The 19,549-nt window shown below is 39.5% G+C and overlaps 1 protein-coding gene across 1 annotated transcript; it reads left to right on the forward strand.

Moving 5' to 3' along the window:
• Window positions 1-570: 570 nt before the first annotated feature.
• Window positions 571-19,322, forward strand: LOC104460212 (adseverin; the record flags this gene model as incomplete). Its single annotated transcript, XM_010073073.1, has 7 exons — window positions 571-720; window positions 12,760-12,852; window positions 15,366-15,498; window positions 17,261-17,349; window positions 17,546-17,761; window positions 18,935-19,056; window positions 19,232-19,322. Coding segments are annotated over 7 exons (894 nt in total), but the record flags the coding sequence as incomplete, so codon positions are not given.
• Window positions 19,323-19,549: the final 227 nt, after the last annotated feature.

Raw genomic sequence — 19,549 nt, forward strand, 5'->3', positions numbered from 1 at the left:
TTGCATTTGAGCTGATTTTGTGGTTTGATGCAGCAAAGTGCATAAGAAATTTCATTATACAGCAAAAAAAGTTACCAAAATAAAAACTGGATTGAAAGATCTAACTTTACCTTTGAGTAGCAGATACAGTCAGTGTTTCCCTTGAGATTTTGCAATTACTTTGTTTCTTGACACAGATGAGAACCAGCAGTGCTGAAGTAGCATAGAAGAATTGCCAGTTATAAAATAAAAACAATTTGCAGGAACAAATTTAAGAGTTTCAGATTCTTTAGATAGCTGAAGATATATCTGTATTTGGGATAAAGCTTAGTAAAACCAAAACTCTAACTATTCTGAGATCAAGTTATCTCCTAATATGTGGATGCTAAATTACATTACACACATATCTTGCATATTACAAATATCTAGGTGACTTAGCAAATCTCTTCTGGAAGGTACTTCTGAGAGATGTAGATTCACTGATGTTCTGGTTGTTTAGATCCAGTGAGATTATTAATAAAATATTAATTTCATAATTTTGCTCGGTGTTGAATCTTATTGCTAATGTGCGTGTGCTTTTAACTATTTTAGGAAATCTATCAGTGGTGTGGCTCATCATGCAATAAATACGAGCGGCTGAAGGCTACTCAAGTTGCTGTTGGCATTCGGGACAATGAACGAAATGGAAGGTCTAAATTAATTGCTGTGGAAGAAGGCAGTGAACCAGACCAGCTCATAGAGGTATTGCAATATGTGTACCAGTTACCGACATAACTGTGAATAAAATGTTTTTACACTTCAGGAACTAAATAGAATTGGGCTCAAACCTTACGTTTTTCAGGGACTCCAGAAGTCAGATTTAGGTTACAGTAGGCCAGTTTATACTGCTTTTCCCTCCTTGTCCAAGCAGTGTTAAGTTTATTGGGCAGTAGAGTCTGAGGTAATTAATCACCTGAGAATACTTTTTCAAAAACTGAATGTTGACATTTCTAGGATGTCAACAAATGTGGCAAGTTGCATGGAGATGCACGGGGCCAAGCACACTGCTTTGCATAACCAGTTCTATTACAAACTCTTATGCACCTAACCTCTAGTAACCCTAGTGAGCGCCTTCCTTGTATGTTTAGAAACTTTAACTGTTTACTTAAAAAACAGAATTTAGATTTCATAACTGAGCTGATAGGAGTGCAAAAAAAAAGAAAAATCCCCAATTTATGGATTTTTCAGATCCTGAAAAAATTAACAAGCACTGATGAGTTTTTTGCATGCCACATACTAATAAAAGCATTGTCACTTGGCATTTGTGTGCTAAATTAAGCCTTTTTCATTCATTATCTAAAAAGAAGAAAGAGGGAAGAAGGGTCATGAAGCAGTCCTTCAGTAAAATGGAAAATGTACAGTTGGAATATGATCTAGATTAACTTCAGGAAGTAATACTAACGGTGTGTGCAGGTATGCCATTAGTTTTGATGGTGCTTACATTTGGTTTTGTCACATAGACTGTAACTAGTTATTGCCTAAGCAGTAAAATATGTCAGGTGCTGATCCACCAGCCCATGGCCATGCAGCTGTTGATCTGTCCATCTGCTTGCAAAAGCTTTTTGCCTGTGGATGTGAGTATTGATGTGGCTGTGCCCTGAGGGAGGGAGGTGGCAGGCAGTGCACCAGAGGGTTTTGAAGGAAAACAAAACAAAACAAACAATTCTCTGTCTGGCTTTTTACTTGCTTGTACAGACTTCTCACACCGGCTCTGATGTGGCACATATTTTACACCTATAACTTTTAGGAAAAGAGCACAGGATGGCAATTAGAGCCCAGCCTTCCGCTCCTGATTTGGACCATGGTACTGGGTTACAGCCTGCTGCAGGCTGCTGCTGGGTGGCACCGTGCGAACCTGCTGGCAAGGTCCTGGGGCACCAGCCTCCTAGTGCCAAGCCCGTCCCAGGGTTACTGCTGGAGGCTCTGCATGGGGTTGCTGATAAGCTCATGTGTGAGTTGGGAGCATGGATCAGAACAGCTGCATTTTGCTCCTCTTATCCGAGTAAGGTACAGATGCCAATGCAAAGTCAGACTTCTGAGCCACCACGGGAAGGACGCGGGCCCGCTGCAGGGATGGCTGTCCTGAGGCTCGTTGCCTCCTCCCCCTGGATGGCAATTTGCAGCAGGGATATACTGGCCTCACCCTGCATGTGTTTGCCAAACTTTTTCAGCTGTGTGCAACTGTCATTTTGTAGCAACCTTGACATATGATTAAGAGTGCCAAGGTTGTGTTTTGATCCTGTAGTGCATTGTTGTTTTATCAGGGAATAAATACTTTCTTCACTTGCTCAGCAGGATCTGAAGCATTTTCTACTTTTCCTTTTGGAAAATTCAGTTCTGAGTCTCCCAAGGGAAAGATGCGAAGCATCCAATCCTCTGTGTAGCACACCATGACCTTGATCTGGTATTGTACCTCGAGAGATGAAGTAGGAGAGGAAGAGAAAGTCTTAATATGTTTGTTTTACTGTATTTGTGTAATTTGAAATATTAGACACCCTAAAAGATTTTTAGAGTGACAGTACTGTTCTGACTACATCTCGTCATGATAGATTTTAAATATCACAGGCAGCTGTAACAGTCTGTCTGCAGGGTAAAGAGTCAGTGAAAAAGCAAGATAAACTGACTTTTGACTTAACTAAGTATTAAGCCTGCATCTGTCCCCTCTACTCAGTCATGAGTAGAAGTGTTCAGCTACCACTTTTCAGGATGGTTCTTGTTTTCTGTGCAGTCAAAACTGTCTGATTCTTAGGACTGCTTTTATTGTTTCCCCACAAATGACTCCTTTAAAACTGCAGCTCTTGGTAGCCTCTGATTGCTGCAGATTTTACTGCTGAGGCTTTTGGCTTTTGTTTCATTTTTGTAGAGGTTTTGATGTCATGGCTGAAACAATGAAACCTGAGAAACATGACTGCTGAGTTCTAAAAGGACAAAAAAAATACGGATCTTGCTAGTATGCATCTTTGAAATCACTCTTCTGCCTTTAAACATAAAAGGCCATGGCTTTTGTTTACTTAGCATTTGTAGTTGTCGTGTGCCTGGTTTTGTTAAAGTTCTAGTGGCCTTGCAACAGACGAGTGCTAACTCACTTCTCATAAAATACTTGTGTAAATATTCACCTAGTTTACCTATTGAGCAACAGAAGGAACCTCTTCCTCATTTCTGGTAACACAGCTTTTCTCTTCCCTCCTTTTTCTTTCAAGCTTCTAAGAAATGCTTGATCCTGAGAATTCCTGAAGGCCATTGTGTTCAATGATGATTGTTTTTGCATGTGGTGTGAATAAATACTACACAGGGAGGTATGGGAATGGCTTGGTCATATTACTGCTAGTAACACCCTTACACCTCTGGGACTACAAAGGGGCTGGCAGCACTGCACAGTGCTAACTCAGTTATGTGGAAAAAATCTCAAGAGCACAGGAACTAAGGAGTGCCCATCGTAAATGCGTTACAGAGGCTGCTTCTCCAGAGATCCAAATAATGCAAACATCACCACAATGTCAAGCTCCAGTAAACCTTAAATTATCTGGATAGGTGTCTGGGCACAGGGACGGAAGAGTAGGACCACCCCCTCTTTTCTTGTTAAATTCAAGCCCCTAAAAATGATTTGCTACAGAACAAAGACAATTTCCAGTGGCAGCACAGAGCACAGTGAGGTAGCTGGGAAAAACTAAGGCTTGCTCTGACTTGTGGCTAGCATAAATAGGTTTGACAGTGCAAGAGCATGCTTCTGTGGAAGAGCCAGGCAGGTTCCTGCAGTCTCTGGTCCTGTCACATGGATCATTGCATAAGGCTCGAAGAGAAGCGCCTGCCCTGCAAGTTCGGTACCTGCTCCTTTCCCACAGCCGTCAAGAGTAGGATCTGCCATCACAACTCAGTAAAAGCAAAAATTGCTATTGCTGCTCTCATAACATTTTCATTTCTTCTTGTTCCCTTGCTTTTGGTTGTATCATGAGGTCAAGTCATGCTGAGGAGAGGTTTGTTTTGTATACAGAGGACTGGAGAAACGCTGGGAGTGAGGGTGAGGCAGGAGGAAGAGGAGAAGGAGGAGGAAGGGTAACTTCTTTTGCAGAATACAAACTCCAGGCATTTGTTAAGAGTTAAACAACTGTTTAATCATGTAGCTTGTACACAGTTTTACTCTAATGCTATGAGTTCATAAGCTATGGATTACATGTAACTATTATGGTCCAGCCTGACCTGTTCACTAGCAAGAAAATGCCCAGTATGATACCTTAATGAAGTCATATTACGCCTAATTACCTATGGCTTTGGGAATATGTAAGCCAAATTAGTATCTTTTATTATCTAAATTGAGACAGTTGGAAAAAAATGGACAGGCTTCCAGGGAGTTTTGTGAAATACATACTAGAAGTGAAATTCAGTCCCAGGGCAGATGCATTACTGAACAATCACATACAAAGAAAAATTAATGCATTGAGAGAGTTACCCCTTTCTCTTCCAGGGCAATGGAAATTGTACCAGTCCCCAGTGCAAAGACCACCAGTCAGACACACACAGAGGAGTTAACTACGTTTTCATGAAAATGCAAAGACATAAGAAAACAAATGGACAGAAAATAGCAGAACTACTAGCTATAGTAACTAGCTGTAATTGCATTGGCCACTCAAACAAACAGAACTTTCACAGATTGCTTTGAAACTATGGGTCAAATTTATCCCTCAGGAAGACAGCTATGCTTCTTCGCTGGAATGGTTTGGATATATGCAGGTATCAGCAAGAACACAATTTGGGTCTTGCCATTTTGAACACTAAGTGTTAAGAGGGTATGAATTCAAAATAGTCCAGGGCACATGCTTGTGCACCTTTCACAGCAACATCTGTCCAATGTGAAGACTGGCAGTTTATTAATCACTACATTGTTTAATTAAAATTTATGATGGGCTATGAATGTGGATGCAAAGTATAAACCCCTTGCCCTCCAGGGAGCCAGTTTCAAGCTGTCAAAACCAGGCATCCTATTTTCTAATTACTGAGTGTACCTCTTTCATTAAGGACAGTCCTTTTTCTTGATGCAAATTTCCATTTAAAGGACTCAGTTATGCAACCTGTACACAGACAAAACACATATAGTCGGGATTTCAGTACCACTGAGCTGCTTCACACCAGCTGAGCATTTGGCCCAGTGTTTTCCCCACGCTGATGTAGAAAATCAGCCCAAGAATGGCAGTGGCTGGTAAGGAAGACCCTTAAGGAAACATTTTGAGTTACCCGTAATGTTCGTCAAGCTGCAGTTTTCAGTCTTGGCTGCCTGAAGCTAGGTATTTAAATGACAGGGAACTGAATAAGAGCTGCAGTTGGCAAGTATCTGAAAATCAGGCTTTTAAGCCTCTAAATATGAATTTCAGTGCCTGCATTAGACATTTTACTTTAGAAAAGGTTCAGGAGTATAGCACTCCATGGCATTAACTAAATCATTTATGAACAGCTCTAATAATAGACAGTTGAAAACCTGATTTCTTATGGTAGGAAAGATGCTTCTATATTAGGTATTTTAGTGAATTTCTAAACTCATAACTTTATGTTTCTAGAAGTGCTTGCAATTAAATCATAATGTGTCTTGTTTTCATTCTTGTGGGTGAGAAAACCACTCATCTTTGTTATGTTTTCTTCTTCAGCAGCTGCAGTGCTTGCAGGGTTACCATGTTAGTCAATTATAATCTTATAATTACATTTTAGAATATTAATGGAGTTTATGATGGCTTTTTTTCTTTCTGTGCTAGACTATCAAGAAATCTGTTGATGAAAAGCCACTATAATTTTCAGTTATTAAATGAGCATAATTAAGAAGACAAGGCCAAAGAAAAGAGTTGTTAGCAGTTATCTCCATGTACTTTCTAGCAATGGGGGGATTTCATGGAGAAGAACTGGAAGGGCAGAGTTTCCTTGCTGTACACCACCGCTGAGTGTGTAATACTGAAGAAAAATGTAAATGTAATTACTGTGTTTACTGCAAAGCAGGTTATTAGGGCCAGGTCTTTTGCTTAGATAAGTGCCTATGACTTTGATACTATCTATCTTTGCCTGTAAAAATAAGAGGTAGAAAAAATTATGTAAGATTAATTTAAATATTGGAGTAATCAGTGGTGCAACTTCTAATTTTTAAGAGCTGTAAAACATAGCCCCTTTGAACATACTGTCTCTTTTAAACAAATTTTGAGTAGGTGTAGGAACCTCTGAAAAACAGAAAATAGTTAGTGGAGGGCATCTAAATTATTTTCAAAGAGCTAAGCAGGATGTATCTCCTACAAAACTGGGTGAAAGAAACATTCTTTCGCTTTCTCTTTTTCTGTCCTAATCATAGAATCATAGAATGGTTTGGGTTGGAAGGGACCTTAAAGATCATCTAGTTGCAACCCCCCTGCCATGGGCAGGGACACCCTCCACTAGCCCAGGTTGCTCAAAGCCTCATCCAGCCTGGCCTTGAACCCCTCCAGGGATGGGGCATCCACAGCTTCTCTGGGCAACCTGGGCCACTGCCTCACCACCCTCACAGGAAAAAATTGCTTTCTATCTAGTCAAAATCTGCCCTCTTCCAGTTTAAATGCATTATGCCTCGTCCTGTCGCTACATGCCCTTGTAAAAAGTCCCTCATCATCTTTCCTGTAGGTACTGGCAGGCTGCTATGAGGTCCCCCTGGAGCCTTCTCTTCTCCAGGCTGAACAACCCCAACTCTCTCAGCCTGTCCTCATAGGGGAGGTGCTTCCTGCTGCTTCAAGCTCCACAGGGTATTTGCCATACTCCTCTTTTTACCCCAATATCGATAATAGACCAGCCTGCCACAGCCTCAGGAGCAGCCTGTGTGGTAGCACTGCAAATTCCCTGCTGCAAGAGTGGAGGCACTTAAGGAACAAAATATTGGGAGTTTTGTGGATTTTAGCAGACAAAAGTTCTTTTTGTCTGAGGCTCCCTGTTGGCATTAGTTAGTGATTTATTTCTGTTATTTTCCAACACTTAAACATGCACTGTTATGCAGCACACTTTTTTTTTTATCCACAAAGCTTTCAAACAGAGATCTGAAAAGCTACAAAGACTTCAGTGTGTGCCTAACTTTATGTCCCAGTAAAGCAGGAAAATACAGGCATCTGAAGCACACGTGCAAGTTTCTGCAGGATTTTGGTCTCATTTCTAATACTTCTATTGGTATCAGAGGAGGACATAACAATAGGGTAAGATTTAAAAAATAGGTAGAAAGGATTAGTATAAATGCAAAAAAAAAGAGGTAGGAGTGATTACTTACTGTATTTTTAATTATGCTGCAAGTAGGCAGGTCACTGAACAGCTCAATTCTCCATGTTCAGCAGATGTAATAGTTACAAAGACTGCTGTGTTTGCATAGTTACTGCCATCTACCCTCACAGTTTTTTTAGTGTGGGATCGCTGCTCATCTTGGAGGTATCCTAAAGGCCAGACATTTGAAGATAATGTAGGCTGGGGGTTTCCTCAGCTCATTTCATACACACTTGGTCTCAGTGTAAATAGCTAGCTTAGATACTGCCAGCCGTGCAGTCCCAGCAGGACAGAAGGTAGCTTGTTTTACGTCAGAGGCAAACCATTGAAAAACATCAAATTTGTACTCTAAAGACCAATCTAGATACTTTTTTTTGTCAACATGTTGTCTATGGCCTGTTTCACAGAGCGGGAAATTAATGTTAGAATATCGTTATTGTACCAGTAAAGGCTTGATATTCAAATTATCCCAGACAGATATGCGAAGTTGCATATATTGTATGAACGGCTGCTAAAGCCTAATGCCCTATTTTTAGGACATTAAGCATAGAGTTATGAATAAAATTATGATTTGCATTTGAAATTCCTGAGACAACACAAACTGACTAAAAATGTAGGCCACAATTTATGCACCAAAAGTGCCATGAGCAGGTTTTGCTATTTTATAGCAATCTGAATGCATACAGTTCAAGTTTAGACCCTAATACCAGAAAGTTCTTTTGATAAACTACATGGTAAACCCCAAAAAATTAACAGCGTGCCAGAACTATTTGTTAACATACAACATTCTTTTGTCCGCTTCTCAGTACGTTATGGCTGTTTCCATCTTATCTTCAATCTCTGCTCAGGCAGGTGGGAGGTATTCTGCTCAAGGTGAGCATGTAACGACATCTGTTTCTGGAATTGCTAGTGAAAAGCAATTTCAGGAAGAACTCCTGCTAGGTACCTAGGAGCAACTTAGTGAAAGGATTTTTTTTTTTTCCTGATGGGAGCATAATTTTTTCTAAGACTATGAATGTTTGCTCAGTTTGATGGAAAGAGCTCCAGGTTACAATAACCAGTGAAATAAATGTATCTGGCTATTCATAATCTGACCAAAATATGTCAAAAATAATTTTTGTCTTGACCAGAATATCCTCTGCAGTGGTTGTGCTCTCTCAGGAGAACCAGTAAGCCAAAATGATTAGAAATGAAACTGTGGCCAGCTACCTAAGCAGTGGAGCCCTAAAGCCGCCTTTGCCCAGTGAGCCCCAGGGTGTACGTCTGCACTGGTAACCAGGGTCAGACAGGTGGTTACTAGCCTGCATCATGTTCATCATTGCCTCTCTCTGCTGGATTTTTTTTCCCTTTATAGGCCACTGAAGTAGATATTTGAGGCAGTATTTATTTCAGAGAGATATCCCTTTTAGTACTTTTCTCTACTTTGAAGGTTAATAAAAATCTAAGCCTTTATCTGCCAATGAGTTCATGCTGTGCCTATAGTTCAGCCCTGTTGTCTGGCACAGAGGATTTATTCTCTGTCCCACCCTACATGTGTACCTTGAGATTGCATGAGCAGGATATACTTGCTTATATCAGAGTATGCAAGAAAGTAAATTATGAGCTGCTTACCCCAACTGTTTTCCAAAAGTATTAAGTAATAAAATGTCAGGCCTACAAGATAGCTTTAAGCCATATAAATGTCTCACTTTTCTTTCTAATGGCTCTTAGCATATAAAGAGGGGAATTTGAGTGTTTTTGAGCTCTGATGCTTGGGATCACAGCTACAACAAATAGTTCAGTTTCAAACTCATAAACCTAACCCAAATTGTGTATAGTAAGAAGAAACACAAACACAGTGCTAGTGTACTCAAGTTAAACTGTACTAAGCTGGTTTTTCTCTCTTAATTAACCTTCACCTGACATATTCTTCAAGTATAGTTTTCCTAGTTCGATTTTCAGCCTCACTGAACTCTTTAAATTTCTTGCTCCTATTAAATCAATATCAATCATTTTCTGAATTCTTGGCAGGTTTGTGAGTCATGGTCCCAAACCTCAGAGCAGCCCAGGAGAGCCAGCCCGGGGCACACTGGGTTGTAAGACATATGGACCCACTGGAGCAACCTGAGTGTCTCTACAGGGAGAATTTTACAAGCAATGTCCTGTGTTTGTAGCTAGCACACGATCTGTGTGAAACTAAGATTATATGTAGATAAGTGTCATAAGATTTAATGTCCTTTAAACTGTCTCTTGTCTTAAGTAATTTTATCGGGGAACCTTGCAGAAAAGCTTTGGGAGCCTTTGACTATAGCCTCAGCTGGCATGATTTGTTTTCTTTTTGAGTCATCATGTGAGAATCATCTATTTAAAGGTGAGGTGCCCTGGAGACCTGCAGCTGAGCCAGCCATATGCTTGGTAATGATACAACCAAATTCCAGTGTAGCAGTTAGCTGTTGTTCAGTACATGCTTTGTAATCCTGTTGATAAAATTATCAGTTGTCATAACATCCTGGCATATGTGTGCCTATGTGTATACTCAGCTGTAGCATGGAGTTTGCCTTAGAAGGAGGAAAGGCAACTTCTCTGGGAGGGAATTTCTTTGGGACAGAACATTTTTTTTCAGCATACATTGCTTTCTGTTTAAGCACTAAATTTTTCGTTCTGCAGTTTGTCTCATCCTCCAATGTAGTCTGGCCAAAATTAATGCATGTTGGGAATGACAAAAGTTGTTCCTAGCAATATGGGAGTGTGGTGACTGTATGCATTTCATACTGTACCATTTCATATATAGAGTATATAGTGCATGCTGCATTACTTCACAACACGGCTGGTGTCTTACCTTAAGTAATTTTTGACCTTGTGCCATCTTCTAGTTTTGTTACTAACACACACAGATACATACACCTGTTAGTGATTCAGCTCAAGGCTTATTCTAATGTCTGTGTTGGCTGCACAGCCCTGTTTACAAGTCCTGGAATTTCTTATCTGGTGGGAGGAGAAGCCCATCTTGTCCCTTCTTAACAAGGGTCACCAAAATGCCGGGATCTACAAGCGACTATGACTTCAAATGCAGGAGAAGAGGGCACCCTCAAGGCCCTTCTCCATTTATTTTTGGGCTCCTCTGAGAAGCTGCAGAAGAATTACAAAAATGAGTAATGCACAGGGCTAGCTTTGGCCAGAGAAGCTACTGTGCAAGCTCCTGTTTAGTGAATTGTGAATGGATTTCCCCAGAACTAGAATGTCTCTGCCCCTTCCAGAGCAGCTCCTCCAATACCTGAAACTGCACCTGCACAAAAGGGGTTTTGACCCCCTTATCTGTGCCAGCCAACTGAGATTTCCGAAGACTTAGGGACTCCAACAACAATTCTCTATCTAGTTCAGAAAAACATTTCTAAATGCAGTTTTAAGACACCAAGAGGTCAGGCTAGCAATCTAAACTGTGCTGGGACCAATTTTGAAGTCCAGTTTTTAAATTATAGAGGCTGCTTGGTTTAATTGCCAACAGGGTGAAGCACCTAGACTGTGCTGTGAATAGAGAGGCTGCTTCTGTCAAGATGCTTTCACAAACACCATCAGGCACTATTTAGCCTTGTTTAAAAATATTCAGTGGCACTTGCATAGTTTTCAAAGACCCCGGGCAAGCAGAAAATTTTAAGAGCAGTTTATTTTATGTCACTTTAAATGACTTACAACAAAACTGCAAAATAATTGTGGTGCCACAGGTATTCTATATGCATGGCAAGGGAAAACTCTGACTTTACCTGTGTCAGGAATCACAATTTGTGTGTATTTTTTTCTGGTTTTTTTTTTTTTTTTTTTTTTTTTTTTTTCTGGAAATACCTAATTAAGCAGAGAGCTAGTGAGTATGGACTTCTGGAAATTTTATTAACAGGACACTTTATCTTCTTAGTCACACTGTAATGGAAATGTTATAAAACCCTCAAATCTATTCAGTGTCTGTTCAGATAAGGAAATATACCTGCTAATTGGCAGTTTTCTGCAACATTATTCTTGGTGCTCTACAGCTTGTGTGTAGGCTACTGGTTAGTGTGAAAACCTAGGAAGGGAAACACTTTCAGAAACCTGGTGCCGATATGCCCATATGCCCATTGTTCTTGTCCATTCACCAGCATGGTGGCACTCTGCTATGAAAACGTAGCCCCGCTTGGCCTATACATTAGTAAATCTGTAGCCATGTAATATGAATTCAGGAAATGCTGACTGATTGCTACTGACAAGCTATTGGTAACATCTTTCTTAAATACCCAGGACATTACTTTTTCTTCTTCAACGAGTACAAATTTTCAGATTACACTGGAGCAAATGCATTTACCATGCCAAGTATTTTACTGGCTGTACCGGGTCAGGAAACTCCACAGATGGCAGATTTATATTTAAATATGTAGGATGTATTGTGTTTTTTTCCAAATTGCAGCTGTATGCTTTGTCAGGCTTCCCTGTTATCAAATATTTACAATGTTTTGCATATGACTCCGTGTCATATGCAAATAGACTGTGTCAATAGGAAGGCACAGCCCTTGTACTTGATGTTATTACATAGTTACTCAGATGTATCAATTACTACTGCTTTCATTCTAGGACACAATTTAACAGAAATCCATAAAATTCTCTATGTTACATTTAGATCTGGTCATATATGAATCAGTAAGGAAAGATCATTAAGAATGAGTAACTAGGATTTAATAATGACTACCTGACCATTACATATTCTTGATGAACCTCCAAAAATTTATTGTAGTGATAGTTGTTATAAGATTACCTTTAGTGTAAAACCACTCTGCTGTAAAACTACCACAGTGTTAAAATTGACATTCTGATGGTAGAGCAAGAAAATATTTTTCTCACCCCAGAAATTTTTTTCAAGACCTTAGCTAATTTTTCCTTCTTAAAATTAGATTAACAATCTGTAACTTTTAAGATTATTGAACTCATAATCTGATATTTTATATTGTCAATTGAAATATTTTAAAATATAATTTCAACTCATATATTTCACTTTCTCTGCTTTAATTTTAGTATTGTCAAGCATTTTAAGAGTAATATCATTCCAAAAATTGTATGACTTGTTTGCCCACAGTTTAGAAGTTACTGGGAGGAAAAGGGGAAGACAGACATATAAACACACACATAGAGCAGGATCACATAAACCTCTCTGTTCTGTCTCTGTATCCTTTGAAGCTTTTTTCAGGAAAAAATTAGGAAAAAATTATAGGAAATTTATATAATTTCCTGTCCTAGTTTGCAGATGACCAGCAAGTTGGCTTGCAGGAAAGACAGCATGTACATCTAAAGCTGTTGGAGATTTCAGACGGTGCTTTAAACTTACCCGTATATTTGTGAACAAGTCACCCATGAGTATGAGTTTGGATTTAGATTGTATTGTATGCAAAGATGATCCTGATTAATGGATTACTGAGACAACACATTCCAGTGTTTAGGCATTTATGCTACAGAACCTATTCTCTGCACTGAATTTGTTATTCTCTTGTACAGGTTTTAGGGAGCAAGCCAGTGCTTCCAGATTGTGATGATGATGATGATGAACTGGCTGATATTACAAACAGGAGAAGTGCTAAACTATATATGGTGAGTAATTTTTTGTTTGTTCGTTTTGTTTTGTTTTATCTAGTTAGGTACACTCAACAGTGTTCATGCACATAGTGCCCTCATATATGGAGTTATAGCTTCAGTTACAGGACTGCAGTTGTGTTAGTTGATTTGCAGCCAAGTTTCTGAAAGGATGTCAATCAAGACAGCCAAGGTAATTTGAGGAAAAAAATTGGATTACAGTCCTGTTTGCTCAGGAAACAAGTTAAGCATGGCCTATGAACCACTCAGTACAGGCCAAAGAAGAATTAACTGGTCTTAAATCAAACTAAATTTCCTGTCTTTTTTATTATAGCAGTGATAGTTTTAGTAGTCATATATAATTTCATTATTCTTAACAGAGTTTGAGATGCACAGTTATATTTTATATACAAATCTGAGGAATTTGAATGCAAAACTCCATTCTTTTGCAATGCCCTTTTCCTCCTTCACCTACAATGGCTTAACACTGACTAGGACAGTGGCACTGACAAAGAAATGACCTATAAACAAATTGAATAAATATTTACTCCATTTAAATCAGTAGGAGTTTTATGATGACATTCAGTGAAGTTATTGTTTTCCTCATGTCACGCTAGGCATACGGCTCTTTCCTAGACTAGACAAGGAATTTATTCTTCACACTAACACTATAGCATCTTACCTACATACAAGGCTGCACAACTGTTTCTTTTTCTTTTTAAGAAAAAAACACAAATTATTCCCAGGCCTGTGTTTACTCTCTTTCTCTTCCCCACCGCCCTCCCCCCCAGCTCCCCTTTCTTTCATACTCTTTCACTTGAGAAAAGAAGTGAGAAAGTATTTGGAAAAGGAGAATGTTTTTAATGACATCTAGAAAATACTTTATCCTCCCCCCTGCCAATTAAAAAAGATTATTTTCTTCTGAAGACTGCAAGAAGAGTAATTTTTTTACAAGGTCTCATTAGCATTGAGACCTGGACCTTTCTCTTCAGCACTTTGTGCTCTGGCTCATGTAATGAGGTTGCCTTGTGTGACAGAAAATAATCTTTCACTGGCATACAATGTACTTTCCTTCCTTCCCCGTAGTCACTTAACAAGAAGTGTTTGCTCAACAAGTGGCAATATTCTGACAGCACTAAATGCTACTGGATCCCCATGTGTGTGACCTTTTAGGTGCCATCTACAGTAGCTTCAAAGCTGCTGTAAAGTGTGAGAGAGGATGAGTCACTCCCTCCACAGCTCCTGCATCCCACAGACCACAGCAGGATGGAGCCACCTCTCTCCCTGCCTGTTAGATGATTCTTCCCCTACCCATATGTGCGGCTGGGGTTTACAAGAAGCCTATATGAGGCCATCCATGTTACAATTTTCAGTTCTTGTTGTCTATGTTCTGCGTTTAGTTCCCATTAATCATCCCATTCTTTCCAAAAAATGGGGCATATATTTACCTTTATAGCAAGAGTTCTAGGGAAAAAAAATTAAAAAAAGAAGGCCTGCATGTATGATCATAGTAGTAAGACAATACTGGAGAAAAGTGTTTGCAGTGAATTTTGGAATCCTAAGAACTCTCAGAACGATCTGTGGATATCTAATAAATTCTCTAGGAGTACAGGTCCTGCTAACAGAGCTCTGTTAGCTAAATGTAAACATGCTGCAGTATAACAAGGAGTGTCAAAGTCAGGAGGCAGGTCTACAGTGAGCCCTCTCAGCAGGTATAATAGTTGATTTTTATTTGCTGTATGCAGTAGTAATTTCCATCCTGTGCTTCCATAGTATACTACATAAGATATAATGGTGCATTGAACATTGTTAATTATGGAAGGAAATAAAGACTGCTGGAAAAGTGGAAGCCACAATAGTAATAACTTCTTTCCAGTAGTAATAATTGGTCTTTTCAGCCACGCAGGAGTGAATTTTAAAAGGTTATAAAAGGTCTATATGAACTTACAGTGTTGGCAGAGGTTACAAAGCTGATTCTGCAACAGGTCTTGACAGTTTCCAATTAAAGAACTGCAGGCTATAAATGTAGGTATTTCACTTGTTAATATCAGTGTAAGACTGATAATTTTATTATAATTTCAAATGCTCTTTTTTAGCATGTATGTGTGCCTTTGGCTTCAGTGTGGGTTGTTTGGTAGCAGAAGATGACACTGAGGGACTCCACCAGTTCAGCTGGGCATATAGGGTGGGCTGAAGAAAATACAGATTATTTTTTTTTTAACTGTGATGTATTCACTGAATGAGCAGTTGAATTGAAAGTGGAAGAGAAACAGGTATATTTTAAGAAGTTACGAGATAGGGCTTCAACAAACGCACAAAAATTAACACTACATCTCCCTCTATTGGATGTAAAATGAAATGAAACAACAAAAAGAAAATCATTAGCCTACTTTACTTTCCAGCAGCAGACAAATTTCATACAGCCATTTATATAGGAATGGTGACTGATTTTTATAGTAATTTTGGGAGCAGAAATTAATTTGCTTATAAAACCCAGAGTTGGTCTAAATTTGAAATGATTGCTTTCTCAGGTGTCAGATGCAAGTGGATCCATGAAGGTGTCCATGGTAGCAGAGGAAAACCCCTTCTCTATGGCTATGCTTTTGTCTGAGGAGTGCTTCATTTTAGACAATGGTGCTGCAAGGAAGATCTTTGTATGGAAAGGTAAGAGGTCACTTTGTTGCAAATGCAGAAGCTACACAGACGTATCTAAGGAGTTGACACAACCCCTTTGGACACTAGCAAGAAGTTAATACTGGCTGGACACGCTACTCTGCACACAGTTCTTCCTTGGTGCAGTCAATGGACAAGGATTGCTTATGTGAGGACCTCAACACCAAGTCCTTTCCATGGATCCTGGCTATTTTTGAGGCATCTGTAAGACTGGGTGCTTAAATGCTTATCTAATTGCAATTACAGAGCAAACATAAAGAATCCTACAAGTTTTGTATATTGCTATCAAATCCCTGTCTTCTGGGACAAAATCTGGACACTGAAAGTTTGTTAATGGGTTGATATTATATTTCCATACATTGCTCCACAGAGGTGTGAAATTGAAAGGTGACTGTCCCAGGCATCAGCTAAAAGCATAAGCTTGCAAATATTTTGATGCTTCTTTTTTTTTTTTCTTGTGAATATTTCTCTGTGTTATCATCAGTGCTTCTAAGAGTGTCTGCAATTGCTCTGTCTGAACATTTCCTAGGGGAACACTACTACTTGGGAATTAGGTCTGGACACCTTGTAGTGAGATTGTTGTGGTGCTGCCATTGCATCAAGTGCTGAGTATCTCCCCTTTTTTGTCTGAGGCAGTGTATTAATTATTCTGTGTCATTTGCATTTCTTTTTAGCATGTGCAATAGCAAATAATTAATCGATGCAGTTGTCAAACTGCTGAAGTCAGTCCAAGAAGCATTGTCAGCATTTTTCTTGAAAACTTCATTTGCAGTTAGGGTAACATCCTTTAAAAGAGAGCATTTTGGGAGCACTGTGCTCAGATGGCCTAAGGTCTACCTTGACCCCTTGATTCCTGGTTTTCACTCTCTACGTGACAGCTCCTAGAAGAACCAAGCCAATAGGATGAGGCATAAAATAAAATACAATGTAGGCCCTTCGAATGTGCTCCTATGTGCATCCTCGCTTTGCTGCTGTTGGTAACAATAATGTGTGGAAAAACCCCATTAGTCTGTGAGTCTCACCTTGCAGAGAGGCTGCAGTTACCATCTCTGCTGGAAGCCTTCAGACCACTAAGCTGAGGAGTGTGAATTACTTTGCTAATAGTCTCACTCAAAATGGAATACAACGAATAGCTTATCATAGGCTAAGAGGTCTTTGGAGTATAGTCACTGACAGCCAGCTGGGACACAGACCCGACACACAATATCATCCCACAGAGACTTTCAGAGCTGTCTAACACTGAGCAAGGCTGAACAAGGAGCAATGGATGGGCAAGGGCAGTGGCAAATTGCACGGGTCAGGCAGAAGAAATGGGAGTTTCTTTTAGTCAGACTGTGGCACTGCCTGAAGAAGTGAAAGCAGGTCTGGACAGCACCTTTATTTACCACATTGCAGCCCAGCAAGGGAGGATTCAGAGAAAAGAGCCAAGGTATTCTTGTACCTTGGACCAAACGGATATTATGAACAGCATTTTTTGACAGAGACATACACACTAAGCAAAAAACAATGCTCCCTTTTTTCTTTTTTTTTTTTTTTAAATTTTATTTTGACTGTTTTCAAAACCACTGAGGTAGTTTTAGCCATTCCGCTTTGTGTGAATCTTATTGCTCATGCTATGAACAGCATTTGTGTTTGTTCAAGGCTAAGGCAAGAGCAATATTGAAGAGAACCTGGCCCAGGGACATCTTATTTTTGCAGGATCTCTGAGTTCATTGCCCTTTCTCATGTATTGTTATCCTTCTGTTGTAACCAGGCAAAGATGCTAACCCACAAGAGAGAAAAGCTGCCATGAAGAATGCTGAACAATTCATACAGCAGATGAATTATCCTGCCAACACACAGGTACGATCTCTTTATGATACCGGGAGAGCATGAGCTCTGTTAAAGACTTAGTTTTTAGATCAGCAAAAAACAATTTTTAAGGGCTTATAAGACATAAGGGCAATGTGTCACTAACAGATAATTCAGAAAATATTTAGTTTGAGTAACTGTGTCAGTTTTGGTTTTCTTCCATTTCATGTGTCTTGCTTCATTTCAGATTCAAGTCCTTCCTGAAGGAGGTGAAACACCAATTTTCAAACAATTTTTCAAAGACTGGAATGATAAAGATCAAAGTAATGGCTTTGGCAAAGTATACGTCACAGAGAGAGTGGCTAAAATAGAGCAGATTGAATTTGATGCTGCCAAGTTACATGAGTCTCCACAAATGGCTGCCCAGCATAATATGGTAGATGACGGTTCAGGGAAAGTAGAGGTAATTTTTATGTTGTATTAAATTGTATCTCACCTACCTAATTTCTTCTGTTACTTGTAAGGGGATAAGCTTCTACTCTATGTTTTGCCATTTATACTGTTGTGTAGGGTAGCACTACATTAGTGGCACTGTTACTTCTACCACCAGAAAAGGTACTCTGAAGTGGAAAGTGAATCTCTCTGTCAGCTGTATGCTGGGTCATGTTTTTATGGTGCTTATGGAAGATGTTGTACCAGCCATCAGTAGAAATCAAACAGTAGAAACATTTCCCCTTTTACATAATACCTTTTAAAGATACATTTTAAATATGATCCTTAGCCTAAAGAAAAACTCGGCATCAGCTTGAATCTGGAATGGGAAAACTTGCCCTTGGAGTCAGGAATTCTTTCTGTGTCTTTATATATGTATCAATCTGCTTTCTAGAGGAACCTTCGTTGTCTCTAGTGTGTGTCTCAGGTAGCCTGGATCTGAAGAGAAAAAGATGACTGTGGAGTCTTTCTAGATCTATTCATATCGCACTGCAGGTATATCTTCAGACTACACAGGGCTGGTTTGGCATTGCACCAGTGCAGCCTGTTGAATACAAATCTGCGTGTTGGGATTCTGAAAGAAAAAGGAGGAATAAATACCTACAGTCTCACTGGTGTATTATCTGGGTTTCTAACCTCATACTTGCGACGGTCCGTAGGCTTCAGCCAAAGCATCTTAGAACGGAAGTATTTTTTGCTGTATAATTAGAGCAGTTGTTAACTGAAATGGGCTGTAGTGAATCAAATATGAAGAAATCTGCCCAAAGGTGTATTATCTGACTACAGTGGGTCTCTCCCAAATGATGTGATAGTTCTATGATGAATCATAATGTTGTGCCTTTTATGTCATGTTATCATCTTAAGACGTTAAGAAACTAAGTTCAACATACATTATGGGGTGATCATGTGGTATCAAACCATAAAGATAAAGAAAAGTGTACTGCAATGGCTTGTTGATTATCATTATTTATTCATTTAGTGGGTGCAGGGTGTATCTGTACTCCATGAAGAATCCTTCCTGGTTTTATTCCATAACACTTGGGAACAGAAACAAAGGTCACACAAGGGTTGACACTATAAAGTGCTTCTTGAAGAGTCTCAGGATGAAATTCAGCATTCTCCAGTGATTTCTCCGTTTCCTCAGATCTGGCGTGTGGAAAGCAGTGGCAGAGTTCCCGTGGGACCTGAGACGTACGGACAGTTCTATGGTGGTGACTGCTACATTATCCTCTACACTTACCCTAAAGGGCAGATCATCTACACATGGTATGTTTGGTCAGCTTTGCACAGACCTCCAGCATGTGGATGTTATTTTATGCTGACTTTATGTCCTTTTGAGTAGAGCCACGTGTAAATGCAAGATTGTTTACAGTGCATTACTGTCATGCTCTGGATAATTTTGAAACTGGACAACCATTTTCTCTCTCCTTGTCTTCCTCAGGCAAGGAGCTCATGCTACAAAAGATGAACTGACTGCATCTGCATTTCTGACTGTTCAGCTGGATCGGTTACTGAATGATCAGGCCGTGCAGGTTAGTGTCTTTTGGATAAAATTCAACAGAGCATGCAATATATGCAAATTTCAATGAGAACTGAAAGGAGGAGGTAGCATTTGAAGGCTGGGAATATCAGCTGCTCATGGTCTGTATCGAGCTCATGGTCTGCATGGCTCCCTCTAAAGTCACCGGAGATTTCCCATTTGAATCATCCTTTCTGAATGCAGATGTCCAAAGGAACACAGACATAAAACAACTTAAAA

The sequence above is a fragment of the Pterocles gutturalis genome, unplaced genomic scaffold (assembly GCF_000699245.1).
Source record: "Pterocles gutturalis isolate BGI_N339 unplaced genomic scaffold, ASM69924v1 scaffold282, whole genome shotgun sequence".
Lineage (NCBI taxonomy): Eukaryota > Metazoa > Chordata > Aves > Pterocliformes > Pteroclidae > Pterocles > Pterocles gutturalis.